This window comes from Gastrolobium bilobum, unplaced genomic scaffold (genome assembly GCF_033153095.1).
Source record: "Gastrolobium bilobum isolate Gb01-03AN ecotype WA unplaced genomic scaffold, APGP_CSIRO_Gbil_v1 utg43133, whole genome shotgun sequence".
Taxonomy (NCBI): domain Eukaryota; kingdom Viridiplantae; phylum Streptophyta; class Magnoliopsida; order Fabales; family Fabaceae; genus Gastrolobium; species Gastrolobium bilobum.
In genome coordinates this window covers 95,978-113,520 of record NW_026895607.1, presented here as the reverse complement: position 1 = coordinate 113,520, position 17,543 = coordinate 95,978, and the positions used below count along the sequence as shown (strand labels likewise).

The 17,543-nt window shown below is 34.2% G+C and overlaps 2 protein-coding genes and 1 pseudogene across 2 annotated transcripts; 1 reads left to right on the top strand and 2 right to left on the bottom strand.

Annotated features, from left to right (window-relative positions):
- The first annotated feature begins 3,495 nt into the window (after window positions 1-3,495).
- LOC133284213 (two-component response regulator ARR10-like) lies at window positions 3,496-4,996 on the top strand. Its single transcript, XM_061481211.1, has 5 exons — window positions 3,496-3,631; window positions 3,714-3,872; window positions 4,013-4,318; window positions 4,551-4,630; window positions 4,727-4,996. The coding sequence occupies exons 1-5, from the start codon at window positions 3,496-3,498 to the stop codon at window positions 4,994-4,996; spliced, it is 951 nt and encodes a 316-aa protein (XP_061337195.1).
- Window positions 4,997-5,138: 142 nt separating this feature from the next.
- Window positions 5,139-6,532, bottom strand: LOC133284206 (transcription factor RAX1-like). The gene is made up of 3 exons (XM_061481197.1): window positions 6,485-6,532; window positions 6,261-6,325; window positions 5,139-5,823 (listed from the first exon to the last, which is right to left on the bottom strand). Exons 1-3 carry the CDS (start codon window positions 6,530-6,532, stop codon window positions 5,139-5,141), a joined length of 798 nt encoding a protein of 265 aa, XP_061337181.1.
- A 7,084-nt stretch (window positions 6,533-13,616) lies between these two features.
- LOC133284196 (uncharacterized) lies at window positions 13,617-16,055 on the bottom strand (annotated as a pseudogene).
- Between the last annotated feature and the right edge of the window lie 1,488 nt (window positions 16,056-17,543).

Genomic DNA, 17,543 nt, shown 5'->3' with positions numbered 1-17,543 from the left:
TTAATTTAGTGTCAATCTTTATTAAAAAAAAATCTTTAATAAATTTGAAACTAATATGAATAAGTAATTATATTAATTTTATTAGTAGCTAAATTAAATATTATATTTATTCAAGAAAATCAAGAATTTTTTTTTGAATTTCGCGGAGAGAAGAAATCGGAGTTTGAATTAACCCACCGACGGTATTGAAAAAAAATATTATATTTATAATTAACCGAGATACGGTATTGAATTAAATGCTATATATATGTAATAACAACCAATGAAGTTCAAGACAGTGTGTGAGACAGTGAGACTGAGTAACTAACAATCAAGAAAGGTTTCTTCTTGTTCTTGTTCGGAGTTTCCCGCAAAATTTTGAATTGGCTATTGTCCTTGTTCTTCGTTCCTCGTTCCTCGTATCAAAAGAGAAAAGAAAGGTAAGTCAACATCTTCTCTGTGCCTCTTCTCTTTCTTTGTTTGCGTTTTCACAAACCCTGTTCTTGTCCCTTCTTCCTATGTCCCTGTTCTTGCATTTTCAGTACCCATGATTTCGCTAAAGATGTATGATTTTTAACATACCCATGTGGGTAAAATGGCTAATTGGGTTTTTTCTTAATGGTATCTATTATGTTGGGTCTGTGCTGAGTCTGAGTAATGATTGGTGTTGAGATGTTAAAAGTTGTGTCTTTTTTTTTTTTGGAAGGGAATTGTGTCATTGAATATATTTTATATGGATTGTGTGAAATTGATGGTGGATTGCTTGATCATCCGGTGCCATGGTGGGGAGTGATAAACCTTAGAATCTATAGGCCCACCAACCAAAACCCCAATAAAAGGGAGCAAGCTTTCGGTATATCTGATATACCTCTCCTTTACTAAAAAGAGTAATTTTTTCTCTTTTAACCTTACTTTTTTTTTATTTTCCTTTATATCCCATATTTTTTCCCCAATTAATAAACGGATATACCGAATTCAGTATATCCGTTGTATTTAAATTTTTTCCCAGAAAAGGAAAACAGATCTTCTAGGAGAGAGATTTAAGGGAGAAAAATAAAAGGAAAAAGAGAAGGAAGGAGGGAGGGATAGGAAGTTTGGACTTTGTGTGGTATATATACATACAAAGAAAGAATAACAACTTGAATTTGAAGCAGACTTGGAATTTTGGTGTATTAATTAATAAATATATTTTATTTTTACTTTTTGTCACCCGATTTCTTGTAGAGGTGTGCCAGCGTGTGCTTAATTGTTGATTTGATTTGATGCTCTTGTTTGTGTGGATTGTGTGGATTGGTTCCCAATTGATATATTTTAAGAGACTGCGTAATTGTATATATGAAGCAAGTTGAAAATTACAACAAGGAGGTGCAAGTGCACATTTTCATCCAAGTTATGGACATGTATATATTGCTCCTGCATTGAATTAGTTCAGATAAACATAAAGGGGCTCGCCTTCTCTTCATAGATTTAAGACAGAGTATGAGATGACTTCAGATGTATTTTGCTAGTTGTAAAGCTGAGTAAGAATTTATGGGAGAGATCCTTGAATGAGTTGATGGAGTGCAGTGGCAGGGTGTTGAACCAATCCAAGGTTAGTTCACTGAGTAAGAAGGCAAAGACTATAGTTGTGTCTTACCTTGTTGCCCCATATTTTCACTCTGGTGCTCACTAAGGTGGCATTAAATGTCATCCAAATGTTGCCTCAGTAATGCCCCTGCAGCTTGGATAGGATCAAGTTAGTGTGCAACAATGGAGGAGTGGGTTAGGCTAGCTGGGCAGAGACAAATGTGATATTTCCTTCAGCAACATCCATGTGATTTGCCCCTTTTGCATTGATAGTGGGAATAATGGTTGCAAATTTTGTTGTTCCTGTTATTAAGATGCATTTTGCTACAATGGCGAGTGGTTGTGCGCTGCATTGCAGGTGTTTACCATTATTGGATGAGAATCCAAATTTACTGATTCCCACAAATTGTGTCAATATTCAATTCGATAGGATTGTGATTAATATCGCATAATTGTATCAACGGTATCTATGGAGAAGATATTCGCGAATGATGATATATCTTTGTGCACAAGCAATTGATCTAGACGAGAAGCTTAAGTGGGGTGGTGCGTGTGGGCAATAGTAGTAAAGGAGGTAAGAGTTTTAGAAGTGTGTACCTTTGTAGTTGAACCAATTATTTATAAAGAAGGTTTACGTGAAGGTGAAAGTGTTTGAGTAGTATTCAAACTCCTTATTAAATAAAGCACAAATCTAATAGAACTTATGGACCGTTAAGTGGGTCCAAGACATGTATTTGGATAAAAGATAGTCCAAAGGGAGGGGAAATAATTCTTATATAACATATGACAAATGGAAATTCCTATATGCCTCAAAGGAGAAGTTACTTTATATACTTGAAAAGAAAATAAATTTTTCCAATTAAGTAAGGGAAAAAGGGGAAGACATATCATAAAATAAAAATTATGTCGAATAATAAGTTATACAGATTGAGTGTCATACTATCCATACTTAACAAATTATAGTTAAATATAGCAAGTTTCTTCTTTTAATCTTCTTCAAAAGCTGTTCACAATTTATTACGTCAACCTTTTTTTTCTTCTCATATTTGCTTAGTATTTAGTCAACTTTTTAATCCTAAGCACACAAGAGGAAAAAAAAGGTATTAATCTAACGTCTTTAATAGTAATTATTTCCATTACATGAAGCTAAGAGTTTAATTAATATTACTATAAAATTCTTAATTTAGTGTCAATTTTTATTAAAAAAAATCTTTAATAAATTTGAAACTAATATGAATAAGTAATTATAATTAATTTTATTAGTAGCTAAATTAAATATTATATTTATTCAAGAAAATCAAGAAATGTTTTTTGAATTTCGCGGAGAGAAGAAATCGGAGTTTGAATTAACCCACCAACGGTATTGAAAAAAAATATTATATTTATAATTAACCGAGATACGGTATTGAATTAAATGCTATATATATGTAATAACAACCAATGAAGTTCAAGACAGTGTGTGAGACAGTGAGACTGAGTAACTAACAATCAAGAAAGGTTTCTTCTTGTTCTCGTTCGGAGTTTCCCGCAAAATTTTGAATTGGCTATTGTCCGTGTTCTTCGTTCCTCGTTCCTCGTATCAAAAGAGAAAAGAAAGGTAAGTCAACATCTTCTCTGTGCCTCTTCTCTTTCTTTGTTTGCGTTTTCACAAACCCTGTTCTTGTCCCTTCTTCCTATGTCCCTGTTCTTGCATGTTCAGGACCCATGATTTCGTTAAAGATGTATGATTTTTAACATACCCATGTGGGTAAAATGGCTAATTGGGTTTTTTCTTAATGGTATCTATGTTGGGTCTGTGTTGAATCTGAGTAATGATTGGTGTTGAGATGTTAAAAGTTGTGCTTTTTTTTTTTTTTTTTTTTTTTAATTTGTAAATTGGCAATAGATCAATGCTGTGCTTAACTCATCTGTTTGCACTGACATATATTTTTATGATTAGATACTCTGGCAATGGCTGTGGTGAAGGATCATGACACTGATGAAATTGGAAACGAGTTTCCACTAGGAATGCGTGTTCTTGCTATTGATGATGACCCATTGAGCCTCTTCACTTTGCAGACTTTGCTCAGACGGTGTCAATATGATGGTATGTTACTTGTTTTCTTTTTTATTTTCTTGAAAATGTTGATCGATGATGACTGCATTTAACTTGGAACCCATTTGTGCAGTAACCGTGAAAACAGATGCAATATCAGCACTGAAGTTGTTGAAAGAAAAGAAAAGCAAGTTTGACCTGATAATCACCGATGTCCATATGTCAGAAATGGATGGATTTAAGTTGCTTGAACTCATGCAACGTTGGAATTTGATGGACCAACCTGTCATATGTATGTGATGAGCTTATATGTAATCTTCAATATTTTATTTTATTTTTTTCAATTTATCCACCCCATTAATATATTATTTGATATTGGGACTTCATTTACTTGTTTGATGAACCTTTAACATTATAAATTTTGTATTTCAGTGTCGTCTGAAGATAATGACCGAAAGATAGTCATGAAAGGAATCAAACTTGGAGCTTGTGCTTTTTTGGCAAAACCTCTTAGAATCGAGGAGCTGCAAAACATATGGCAGCATGTACTTAGGAGGAAGAATATTGTCCCAAAGAAGCATGATAAAGATTACCACAATGACTATGAGGAGCCCAAGATACGTCATAACAAAATGGATCCCTCAACATCAACATCAACCCAGAAGAAGTCTCGAGTTATTTGGACCGAAGAGCTTCATCATAGTTTTGTTGCTGCTGTTATTAAGCTAGGGGTTGACAGTAAGTTGTTCATTCTCTCTCTACAATGCTATAACAGCTTAATCAATTGATGTTTTCTTTTTATTTTCGCAATACTTTTCTGTACAACATTATTTTGAATACTTGTTCAAATACCCTTCCTTATATTATAAGTGCCGCTGGAATAAATATCATGCATTAATTATCATTACATATGCTTTATGCAGTGTCTTGAGTACTGTTCCATTACTAAATTGGTTTATTTTGGTTGCAGAGGCAGTACCTAGAAAAATTCTTGAATTGATGAATGTTGAGAAGCAACTTACTAGGGAGAATGTGGCCAGCCATCTCCAGGTTTTTTATTCTCATCCTTACTACTGCTTTAGTTTAATAAAACCAAAGTTTTTTCATTAAGAAATTAAACCTTATTGGTTTTTGCAATTGTTGCAGAGATATAGACTTCGTCTGAAAAGGATTAGCTCTAAGTCAACCCAACAAGTTGAATCCTTGCAATGGGGGAATCAGAGTAGCATTCCAAATACTTCTGGGGAAACAAATTTTCAAGGAAGGGATCACCAAAATCAGAATGACACTAACCCTTCAGATGTTATCTGTAGCTCAATAGACTCCCAGATTCCCTTGAATGGTGTTGTTGATTCAGAAGAGCATAGTCCAATAAACTCAACTTTCAATGGAGATTGGGACTTTGATTTTTTGTGATAGCATATATACCACGGAATTTGCTGAAGAGACCTCATTGAACAGAGAGGAATGCCAGATTAATAGTATTTTGTAGAGTGACAGGTCTTCATTTGTTTTGTCTTCTGGTAATTTTTCATTGGACGTTGCTTGTAGCTTTCACTTATTCTAATAATAAGTGAATGTAATTTCCTAGGTCATTACTGCTTCCATTGCTACTAATTAGTTGCTTAATAACATCAATATCATAACCCAATTGGGTTTGCTTTTGGAAAAAACACCCATTTGGATTTTCTTCCCATTGGTTAATATATTCATCTCCATTATTGTTAATGCTTATGTGACTAGGCATAAACCCGTTGGACATGAAATTCTGAAACCCCATTTCTTCTTGTTTGATTTCCCTGCCATGGCTAACCTGACTACAGCTTCCATCAGAGGAACTGCAACTTCCTTCACTTCCAAACACTGTTGTGATAGGGTAATATTGCATGGGACTAACACTAACCAAGGACTCTTGGTTTTGGTTAAAGGGGAGAGAAATTGAGGTTGTTGTGCAGCTTGTGTTTGTGTAAGTACTTGAAGGAACAGAAATAGGTTCAAGGCCTGTGAAAGATGTGGTTGCTGCTGGGCTATAATAAGAGTTGCAATAATCTCCATAAATTGATGAGGAAAGTGAATGAGAAGGAAATGGTGGTGGGTTTTGAGGAGAGGATTGATGGTAGGGTGGTTTTCTTTGGTGAGATTCAGGAAGCAACCCCATCAACTTCTTCTTTAGCTTGGTGTTCCAATAGTTCTTGATATCATTGTCAGTCCTGCCAGGTAACTGAGCTTCTATAATTGACCACCTGCAATAACATGAAAAGCCAATGATGGAAAAAAATAAATAAATAAAATCCATGTCTTCATTGAACAGACATTAGTAAGTGAATGCTGTTGCTAGCTAGATATAAAATAGGCAGATTCTAGATAACTACAGGGTTCTTAAAATGGTAAAATCCCTAGTTATAGTGCTTTTATTTTCCTCCTTCCCTTGGCTTTTTACTCCTTTAGATAGATGGATAGACTTCATAAACATTTCACTACAGCATATATGTAGTTGATGATTGGAGGAAAAAAAGTAACATCCATGAATGGCCATATATCATCTGGATAGTTAATATCAGATTTGATTGTTAGTCAGAAAGAGCAAAAAAAATTGTTTATGTGCTACTGCTAGTGGGTCTAACTATATATATATATATATCTATAGTGTTGCATAAAAATGGAAGTAATAAACTAGTACCTGCTTCCAATATTAGCATAAAGGCTGCAAATTATTCTGTCTTCCTCATCTGAGAATTCTCCTTGCTTTTAATGTTGGCAACTCTTTCCACGTCTCTTTAGACCACCTAATCATATATCAGAGTCAGAGCATCTTAGATAGATAGAATAGAGAGAAAGGGAATAGATATGAAATCTTAGAAAGGATGTAAGTAATGACTTCTGGTAATTTGTCTTCTCCTAAACCCAAGTTTTCACCAAAAAGAATGCAAGTAATGATCTAGGAAATAGCATTCACAATAAACGCATTCAAAATGGAATATTTGCTTGTCAAGTTTGCGTATTCGAGCAACCTTATGTGATAAAAATAATATTAGTAACAGTGTAGTGTTCTCGTATGAGCCCTCTAGAACACAAATATTACGATGAGATAGATCTATGCTTAAAAAGTAGTTAGCAAAAGCACCAAGGTTTCCGCTTCAAAAGGAAAACAATTTTCACGTCAACGCCCCCAACTTATTAGTAGGACTCTGCATTGGAGTGGCCACCGAAAATCCATTTGATGCATTTTCGTTAAAAAAGTCAATGTTATGAAATGTCTTTCTTGTCCAGTAAGAAACCAAAGTTAGCTCCTGGCGCCTCAATGTAGTCTAGTCACATCATCTTACTTTTTTCTTTCTTTCTTTTTTTTGTCTTAGCCATTGGACAAGAAGCAACTTTCGGAAAAGACAAAACAATACTTTTGTTTTTAACTTTAGTAAAATTAGTTCTAAAAGAATCAGTATTAATAATAAATAAACCGTGTTTAAAAATAATATTATAAAAATGAGTTTAGATAATTAATTTTATTTAGATAATAAAATAAAATCACTTTTGAAATAAAATCACTCAAGATTTGATTTAAGTTGATGAAGATTTACATTCTGATCGGACCAACACAGTATGGGGTGGCCAATATGTGTCGAGCCCAATCACACACAATTGATGTGAGAAGATTTTGGGTTGGGTTATCTGCTTCTTGGGTTGTTGTTGGATGTTTGTAGTGAGATGAATATGATTCTTCTTTGGCGCGATGAGCTTGACTGGGGCGGGTACCTGCAATGACACTCTGACGCTCAAGTCAGTATCAAAGTCAGGCTTATGAGGTATTCTAACTGAATTAGACTGTCATACCTGGGTATGTACCCTTTGTTTATATAGAGGATCTGATGCCACCTTTGGTTGGCGGTATGCCTTCTGACTGGCTGCTTATGGGAGCAGGTTCAGCTGGTGTCTTCCTGGCCTTATCTCTATTATGTCAAGCTATCTGGGTAGAGTGGTGTCAAGCTGGAGCTCTCTTTCGTATATTGGTTCTATGGCGAGGTGGCTCTTTGATCGTATTATTGATCACTTCCTTAACTCTGAAGTCGTGTTTAAGGCGGTTTGGGCGCGATGAATCCATCCCGCTCACTGATGCGCGAAGTGGATATCGCGCATTGTTCGGACCTTATGTCTTTGAGCTTTTAATCTTTGGGTTTTAACCCTTTGGTGGACCTATTGTATTTTATTCAGATCAGTTTCCCCCTAGCTAACAACTTTGATATTTACAAAGTTGTGATATATATTCTCTTCGTGCGGTATGTCTTTGGCGCATTCAATTAGTATCGCGTATAACATGACGAAGGATCATCATTACATCGCTGTTTAAAATGGTTGATTAGATGTTTAACTATCAGAAGCATTAAATGCCACCGTAATTACGTGGGTGTTTTAATAACAATCATGGGACGTTTTAAGCTTTAAATGGTTTACCTTCTCCCCATGTGCCCCCTTCCCATCAGCATATGTCAACACGTTTTAACCATTTCAATTTCTGCGTGGTGACTTTTCATATTTGTACCGAGCTACTTAATTGGAGGGAAATTCATTCTAAATACCAACTTATGTCTAAATAGGGCTTTCTTCTCCAGTATTCTTCTCTGGTGATCTTTCTGAGTGTTGACACGTCCTGGTGTCTACTCCACTGTCGAAGTATAAAACTCAGGTATGCTTCTACCTTTTTATTCTACTGTTCTGTTTCATTGTTGCTTCTTTACTTCATCGAACTTAAAGTACGATCGATAATCGCAAATTTGTAAATAGTGGCTAACGAGAAAGGGTGTTGCACCCTGGGAGAAAGTTAAATTCAATAATAGTTGTTCATCTGGTCATCGATGTTGTGAGATTGGTTCTTCATCCCGAAAATCTATTCACGGGGTATCCAGAAATTTGTCACAACAAAGTTCATCTCCTTTTTCCAAAAGTTGTAGATAAGATGGCAAATCCTATTTACATATCAAGTGATTCCAAATCGGATTCTAGGTTTTATCCTGGCCCTGTTAATGACCTTGGTTCTGAATCCCCTTCTCCAATTTCATCGCGCAATACTCCTTCTCCTATTGCGCGCGATCAGTCAGATCAAGCAAAAAGTCCTAGTCCACTTCCACTAAATGTTATTTACCCTGCTAGATATCCATATAAGAAATGAAATTTTGATAACTTCAAATCTTCATTTTCTAGTTATTCTTCTACTTCTTCTAGCTCTACTAATACCTCCTCTTCTGAACCAGATTTCATCACACCCAAAATTAAGGAGATCATGGCTAGGCGCAGTGCAACTGAGAAGAAGAAAAAACAAAAACATGATTATGAGGCCACTGGATCAAGTGCCCGTAATATTCGAGATATCGAAACTTTAGATTGGGTTTTCGACATTGTTTTGGACACTGTCTCTGTATATAGCTCACTGGGGGAATTGGAAGAATTGAAGGCCGCAATCCATCTTACCCCAAACAAATGACAAGATGACAACTGGGAGTTATCTGTAGTTCCCCTGAACGAACAAGTGTGCTCATCGCACGCTGATAATTCTTTCAGACACTTCCTAATGATGTATGCTTATTTCTTTTTGACGATAGGAGTGTGTCTTCCTTTATCGTCATTTTTTTGTAAATTTGGTTCATATTAATGTGGCTCATGCACAATTATCCCCAAACGCATGGGTTTTATTAGGGTTTACGAGATGGTTTGTAAAGCTTATAATCTATTTCAATCTCCAGAATTCTCATAGAATGGATGTTACTCTGCATTGGAGTGGCCAGAGAACATCCATTCTATGTTAATTTTAAGGATATACTTGATGCTTCGTAATGAACTTTTTATCTCAACCACCAAAGTAAAAAAAAAAAAAAAAATTGCATATATTGGCAGTATCCTAGGAAAATAATGACATATCCTTCTACAATAAAATTAAAATATATATATAAATATTGATTTAAATTATAGAGTAAATTAAGAGTGAGGTAGAAATAGAAGGAGTTTGAACAACTGTAGACAAAAGAAAGCCTGTTAATCGTCCAACTTCTCTATTATTATTTTTTTCTATGTATTGTCCTCATTATTTTGTTTCTTCATATGTTACAAGGGTAAATTCGAAGCAAAAAAAGCAAGAAATTAATGGGGTGGAAAATTTTGCTCTCCACAATTCTGATAACTCCCGCATTACATATAACATCATCATCTCAGTAACATTAGGCGTACCGAGTACATAAATCACCTCACACTTATATTAATTATTATTCCACAAATATGTTTAAATTTGTAGTACACATGTGTAGCAATATTCTTAGCTCAACAAAAGCCTTTTATTGAAAGATAATGATGATTAAAGTTATTATAATTGGTCGAGTAGTGAGGGATTTGAGTAATTTGTATTTGTTGGGTGTTTCATTCCTACCGTTGTATAATAAAAAACTAACGATGATTATTATAGTAGAGTTACTTATTCTATTTCTTTTAAAGGCTATGTTACCGCAGTTATTTTCTCCTAAATTGTTAGGACTTCTTTAGTGAGTTTTTTTATTTTTATTTTTTTTTGGGTAAGCATTTAGTGAGCCTTTTTTTACTGAAAGATATTTTTCTTTATATAAATTTTTTATTTCTTTATGTAAAATTCTTGAAATACTAAAAAAAATATTTGATACGTAACAAGAATATCTAATAACAAAAAGAATAAATTAATATTTTAATTCATGAAAATGTAACTTCTTCCTGGTTCAATTTTTTATTTTAAGTATTTAAATTATTCAAATTTGATCTGAATTACGATAAATTTATTGTTATATATTATTATTTTTTTAACTAAGATAATTTATACAATGTTTATACCCCCAAAGACGGTATTTTCTTTATTCTTGAATCACAATTAAATCACCGGTTATAAAATAACATGAAGTGAGACTTTGATTTGAATTTAATCCAAGTATAAAGGAAAAAAATGGTAGGTAAAAATAAATTATAAATATAACATCCATCTTTTTCTTAAATTTTAAAATATAAATACAACGAAATAATACTTACTAGTTAGCACAGCCCCAAGGTTCCCAAAGGAAAGTATCTTTAACATACATTTAATTTTGGGTAATTACTTCCGTCATGTTATGGGAAAAAAAAAGTTCTTGCATAGAAAAGAATTGGGAGAGAGAAACAAATAGAAGGAGAGAAAAAAAAATATTAATAGGCCCCACATCAATTCTTTTCTCTGTAGAATTTTTTTATTTTCCTATAATATGACAGTTGTATTACCCTTTAACTTTATGATACCAAAAACTAATTGAATTGGACGTTTTCTTTAATGAAGCCAAAAATTGAAAAGAAGCGGTCAAAAAGATAGAAAGGCCAAAAACTTACTACCACTATTGTAGAATGGACAAGATTAACGATCTGATTATATTATCAATTATATATATGATAAAAAATGAAAGGTGTTTCAGTAAAATGTTTATGATAAAAAAACTACGTCGTTTTGATTATTTGTATATCTTTAAATCAAGGATGAGCTCAAGTATATGATAATGATCAAAGTGTGTAATCAATGAGCGATAAAGAGTTAGAAGGAGTAATAATGGTTCAACAACTGATATGTTTTTGTCCTACATTCATTATTATAGCTATATGGAACAACCCATATATATCTGGTATGTTATCATCCTATATGATATTAAACGCAGTTACAATCACAGTAGTTGAATTAAAATACGGTAAAACTTTTTCCTTTTTAATTAACAAGGTTTTCGTTTTTAAAAAAGATTTCGTATTTAACAAGATTCAACACTGTAATCATAACTCATACTCAATTGAAGAATATTAAAATCTAATGTTTACATATCATACAACAATTATTTATTATTGCTAAGTGGTTCCCATAAACAAACAATGTCAATTTCACAAATTCCATAACATAATAGCTCTCGATTTTTCCTAAACTGGGCATGATCTACTTGTCCATAAATTCTCTTAGTATGTTAAACTAGATTTCCTAAGCTTTCCAACAAGGTATTATAATATCCCTCATAATTAAATTACACTAACAGGGGGATTAATGCATAATTAGAAGGTTAGATTCGGTAGAAAGCCTAATTGTAAACTTAATTACTTGCATGTAAAAGTGTAAATAATGAGAGTGAGGAGTTAATGCTCATTGGTGCAAAGTGAATAAGGCCCAAATAAATTAAATAAATATGTCATAGGCCTAAGAGACTAACTAAATCAAAAACAAAGCCTAACTAGATAGTTGGAATTTGATTGTGTAAATAAATAATGAACCAAGGGGCAAAGGAGTAAAATCACACTTTAGGCATTTTAAAAATATCAAATCTCTCTCTATTCTCTACCTCCCTCACGCCTCTCACCTCTTTTTCTTTCAAGCTCATAGGCGTTTTCATGAATGGAGGGAGAAAATGAAGCTTGCATAATCTCTTCCTCTTGATAAATGTTGAGAAACAAGAAACCATAACCTATCCCCATTTCACTCATCTCATTTTCGCCATTAGAGTAACCAAGAAGAATCTTCTTCCTCTCTTGTTTGGTCGCCACTTCCTAGGGCTGGAAAATTGGAGGAATCCTCCATTCATGGAGCTTGGGTTTCATATACTACTTGTGTTGAGTGTTTGGAGGTAAGCCATGAACTCATTGTAGGGTGTTGGTTAATTTTCATGATGTTGGAGATTAGGGTTTCATAAAATTAGGGATTTTTGGGGTCATTGTATGGATTTTGAAATTTCACATCAATATAATGTCATTGATGGTTGGATTGTGAAATTACACTGCAGGAACATTGTTGTGGAAGGAGGATTAGGCCAACCCTTAGGGTGGGGTTGGGCATTCTTGAAACTTCAAGGATTGTGGTAAGTTCTTAAGCCTTAAGTGTGTGGAAATTAAAGAATAGTTATTGATTTTGAAATAATAGTCATGAATTGTATATAGTTGATGATGCAAGCCCAACTTGTGTATAGGTTGGATTATTATGGATTGGTTGATATTGTGAGGATTGGGCCAAGAGGAGATAAAGGAAAGCTTGAAAGGTAAACTCTTGGATTTTGGGGACTTTACCCCTTGTTGTTCCGCCACACTCATGTGGATAGCTGTGGTTTGTATAGCATGTGTGTACATTGGTGTGAAAATTTGGTGTATATGCATGTTCTTGTATTGTGGTTGGTCTTGCGCTTATGCTTGACTGGATTGGTTGGTCTTGCGCTTATGCTTGACTGGATGGTTCTCTGGCCAGTAGAATCGCTATGTGTTGTATGCTATATGCTATTTTGATGCCTGTATAACATGTAAGTGAGCTCAGGGTTGGAGGGGTCTCCAAAGTCCCTGAGTTTACTGATATTGTATCTCACCCAGTGTGGGGCTTATTTTCAGGTACCGTTAGTGGCATGATTGACGCATCTCATGGCAAGAGGCTTAAGTAGAGGCATTGATATGCATATTTTGGAGTTTTGCATCCATTGACTGGAGAGCATGCTGAGATCCTTTTTTATATCTATTTGGTATATTTGATCATGTATGCACCTATGTCATAGAGGAAAGCATATGATTTCATGTTATATTATGAGACAACCATGTATTGATTTATGTGATATCATTTGGTGGAGGCAATAACTAGTATTTGGATTATGCATGCAATTATGTCAAGATGAATATTTTATGGAAAAGCATGGTGAAACTTGAATTGTAATTGAGTCACCATTGGATATGTATTTTGATTACCATATGGATATGTCATTGAGACTATGGGAAGTTGTATAATCTTATGAGTTCTTGTACAATTGAATAGCTTCTTATGTTAAACTATGATGAATGTTATATGGGATAGTTATATGATCTATTAGGTGTTAAGAGAAATGTGAAATAGGGAGAAGTTTTCTCATGAAGTTACTTGAAAACAGAGGAGGGCATGTTTTGCCCTGCTGGAGAGCGTTTTAGCGCTGATAAGGGCACTAAAACGCGTTGGGTTCGTAAAATGGAGGAAAGATCTCTGCCCTTGAGCGTTTTAACGCGCAAGTGGGCTCTAAAATGCTCAAGTGGGTATTTTAACACGTAAGTTAAGCGCTAAAACGCTCTGAAGACCTGGAGAAGGCCAAATTTTCTGCCTCTGGGTGTTTAAACGCTCAGTTGAGCGCTAAAACATTGTACCCAAAAAATTAGCAAAACCTTAGTTTAGTAAAATTGGCATAACTCGAGCTATAGAGCTCCGATTTGAGTGCGGTTTGAACCCACTCGAAGCTATCAGAGAGATCTATAATAAAGTAGGAGTCGAGAACTATAGAAGAAGTAAAGAATTAATATAATAATAAAAGAGATAAATACATTTAACAACGTGTGATCTAATAAAATAAGAATATGATATTAAGCTTAGTTTCATTTATCCCGCAATGTCATATGGTTATGATCACGTAATTGGTTATTTTAAATTCGGCTTTGTTCAAATATAAAGTGTATCCGAATTTCTAATTGAACCAATGTGATTGTAACTGCGCTTAATATCATAAAGCAATATTAACAAACCGATTCTAGAACGGGGTGTTATAGGTATCATAAGCCTAATTGGATTTGTATAACTCAAGATATGTTCGACGTAAGTTAACAACTCAAAACTGTTTGCAGCGAACACAGGGTGGTGCACAAAACGCAAAACCGAGGCATGTTCCCATGCCCAAAATTCATCCATCTGATCATCAATCTTTCTTCTTTTTTCAGCACTTCCCACCAACCTTTCTAAACATTGATATAGTCCATTTTTAACTTCACAATCTGCATGAAATCCTGGCCTATATTGTATTTGAGGGTTGAGGAAATAGCCTGCTGCATGCAATGGCCTCATCAATTGATTGTCCCATCTAGCGTCAATGATATCACATAGAGGTTGATAACTAAAGAGTAAAGAATGACAAAAAAAATTATATTAGGTTCCATGTAGCAACCAGAAGTTAAAAACAAAATATAAAAATAGAAATGAAAAAGAGAATTTAAATACAGAATTTCAAAATCAAATTACCTTCTTTCTACATCATTGAAAGCCTTCTGAATTTTCTCCTTAGACTTAATCATCTCATCATAAATGAACCCCATAGCTGGCTTCTCATCTGAATCCACCAAACGAAGCACTTTGATAAGTGGAAAAGCACCTTTTAAACAAGTCACAACATTTTTCCAAAACTCCCTATCCATAACCACATCTTCAATATACTTGCCATCATTTGTTTTTGCAAACTTGCTAGATATCCATTGATCTGATGTAAACATCCTTATCAATGCTCCTTTGTTGTCATTAAGGCACCCCAAAGTTAGATAAGATGTGGCAAAGCGAGTCTTGCCTGGCCTCACCAAATCTTTTCCATTTGTATGAAATTGCAACATGGAAATTAAAGAAGTCCTTGAATATATATATGTAGTAATTTTTCTTCCCTTTGCAATTGTCTCATGATGAACCTGCAACTTCTTCTCAAAGTCCTCCAACATTAGGTCAATACAATGAGCTGCACAAGGTGTCCAATACAATCTTTCCCTTCTTCCCATCAACAATGATCCAGCTGCTTTATAGTTCACAGCATTGTCCGTCACAATTTGGACAACATTTTCTTCTCCTACCTCCTCAACAACTTCATCAATCATGTGGAATATCTTTTCAGCTGTTTTGGTGATGTGAGATGCATCAATTGACTTCAAAAACACAGTTCCTTTGGGGCTGTTTACTAAGAAGTTTATAAGTGTCCTCCTTCGTTTATCTGTCCAACCATCTGTCATTATAGTGCAGCCCATATCCTTCCAGTAAGCTTTATGTTTTTCAATACTTTGCATTGTCTCCAAATATTGTTTCTTCAAATATTTTTCTCTAATTTCATAGTATGATGGGGGCTTAAATCCAATACCATGTCGGGCAACCATTTCAAACATCTCTTGAAATTCAACACTGTGTGCCACATTAAATGGTATGGCATTGTTATAGAAAAACGAAGCAATTTTCTGCAATGCTTCATCTCTTAAACCCTTCTTGAAAATATTATTGATGGTAGGTTGGCTACTTACTCCTCTTTTCTTGAAGATATTCCTAGAGCTCTCACTATCTTCATTATGTGATCTTTTTTCACCAACTTCTACAACCTCATCCTCATCATCTATGCTTGATTTCTTCATTAACCTTTTTTGCAAACCACATACAATGTCCCACATTTCTTTCTTGATTGCCTCAGGAACATATTTGCAAATTCTAACATCTTTTTTGAGTGCAAGCTAAATGATGCTTCATTCGGTAAACACCTCCTTGTATAATCTTTTGACAGTATTTACATTTAATTTTATTAGTACCACCATCAACCGAACTACCATGTTTCCATGCCACATCAGTCCTACTTCCAAGAGCATTCCTGTAAGTTCTTGAAGATGTTCCTGCTCCACTCACAGGGATAGCAGGCGTAGTACTAGTAGAAAGAACAGGAGAACTTCCAGTAGAAGCCATTTTCAAAACTAACAAAAACCATTTACAAACAGTGTAAAGATATTAACATAATTATAAGCAGAATAGGAACTATATAAAGCACAATTATGATAAAAGCTTGTTTCCAAAGTAAGCAAATAAATATGTATCCACATTTGATTTAATTTAAAATATATTCATGATGTAAATATGTCAAAAAAAAAAATTATAAGCCTACAAGCCATGCAATTTTGCAACAGCTTCACTGAGTTAGATCAAGAGCAAAAGGCTTGGAACTCTATTACATAGCAGTAAGCCCAAAGAAGAAAACATAACTTTGTATAAAAAAAAATAACTTGTTCAGTTTGATGCATTACTCGAAAACCATGTCAGTAATAATATAGGAAGTGTGCAATATTCCAATTATTTTTGGCATATTAAAATTGAGTGCAAGCAAATGCTTATACAATTCCAAATATAGTTGGAAATCAATAACGTAATAAAATCAATTATATATAAAAGGCATAAAGGCATATTGAAACAACTTAAAGGCATAATGCTATTATATATGAATATGAAAGGCTAACAATGTAAACTGATTTTTGCATTACCTCTCTCGTATAAACAGACACCACATGCAGTGTAAAATCTCTGCCAGCTGCCCAGCTGTGCTTACAAACACCTCGCCTTCAAAGATTACAAACAGAGAATGAAATACACAATATATTTGCTATAAATTGAAAAATACCATATATCAGTTTAGGTAAAATTTTCACAATGAAAGTTAGAAGCCTGAGATAAATTCAGAAAAAAGAAAAGAAAAGAAAATTACCTTTTAAGCCATAAAAGCTCAAACAAATATATATACATGATACACCAACTTTAGATTATTAGCCACAAATAAGAAAGTTCATATCTTTTTTCACAGATTATGAGCCCTAACTTACTACAAAAAGAAAAAAAGAAAACAAATAATTTGTATCAGTTATCACTACCTCTGAAGAAATGCCAAAAAAATGAATTTTTTTTCCAATTAGAATCAAGCTTAAATCTCGATCCCAAGTCCCTACCCCATGAAGCTAGAAAGGAAAATTTCTGAAACCCAATATCATCAATGACAAGTTCTACGATTTTTGTTTGGTGGGTAAGTCCACATAGTAACCAAATCAAACAATACAAGCATAACATATACTCACCAAAATAAGCAAGGAGTTATTACGAGACCCAGTTGGTGTGCCGTCTGCCACGAGCCCACGATTTCAGATGGAGACTTGGAGAATATTAGTCTATTAGATACGGAAAAGGAAGAAAGGAATAAAAATTTTAGGGCTTTTTGATTTGGGGCTTTAAAATCGCGTGTTTACGTTTTCACGTTTAATCACGACGTTTCTAACGCTTTCACAGGTAAAACGTTTTAACATCAAAACGAAAACGCTTTGTCCCAAAAAAAATCGTAAAAGCGCGTTTTTACGCTTTAAAACGCGTTTTTAACAACCTTGCGCGGGATACCATCAAATTTGTATGCAACCT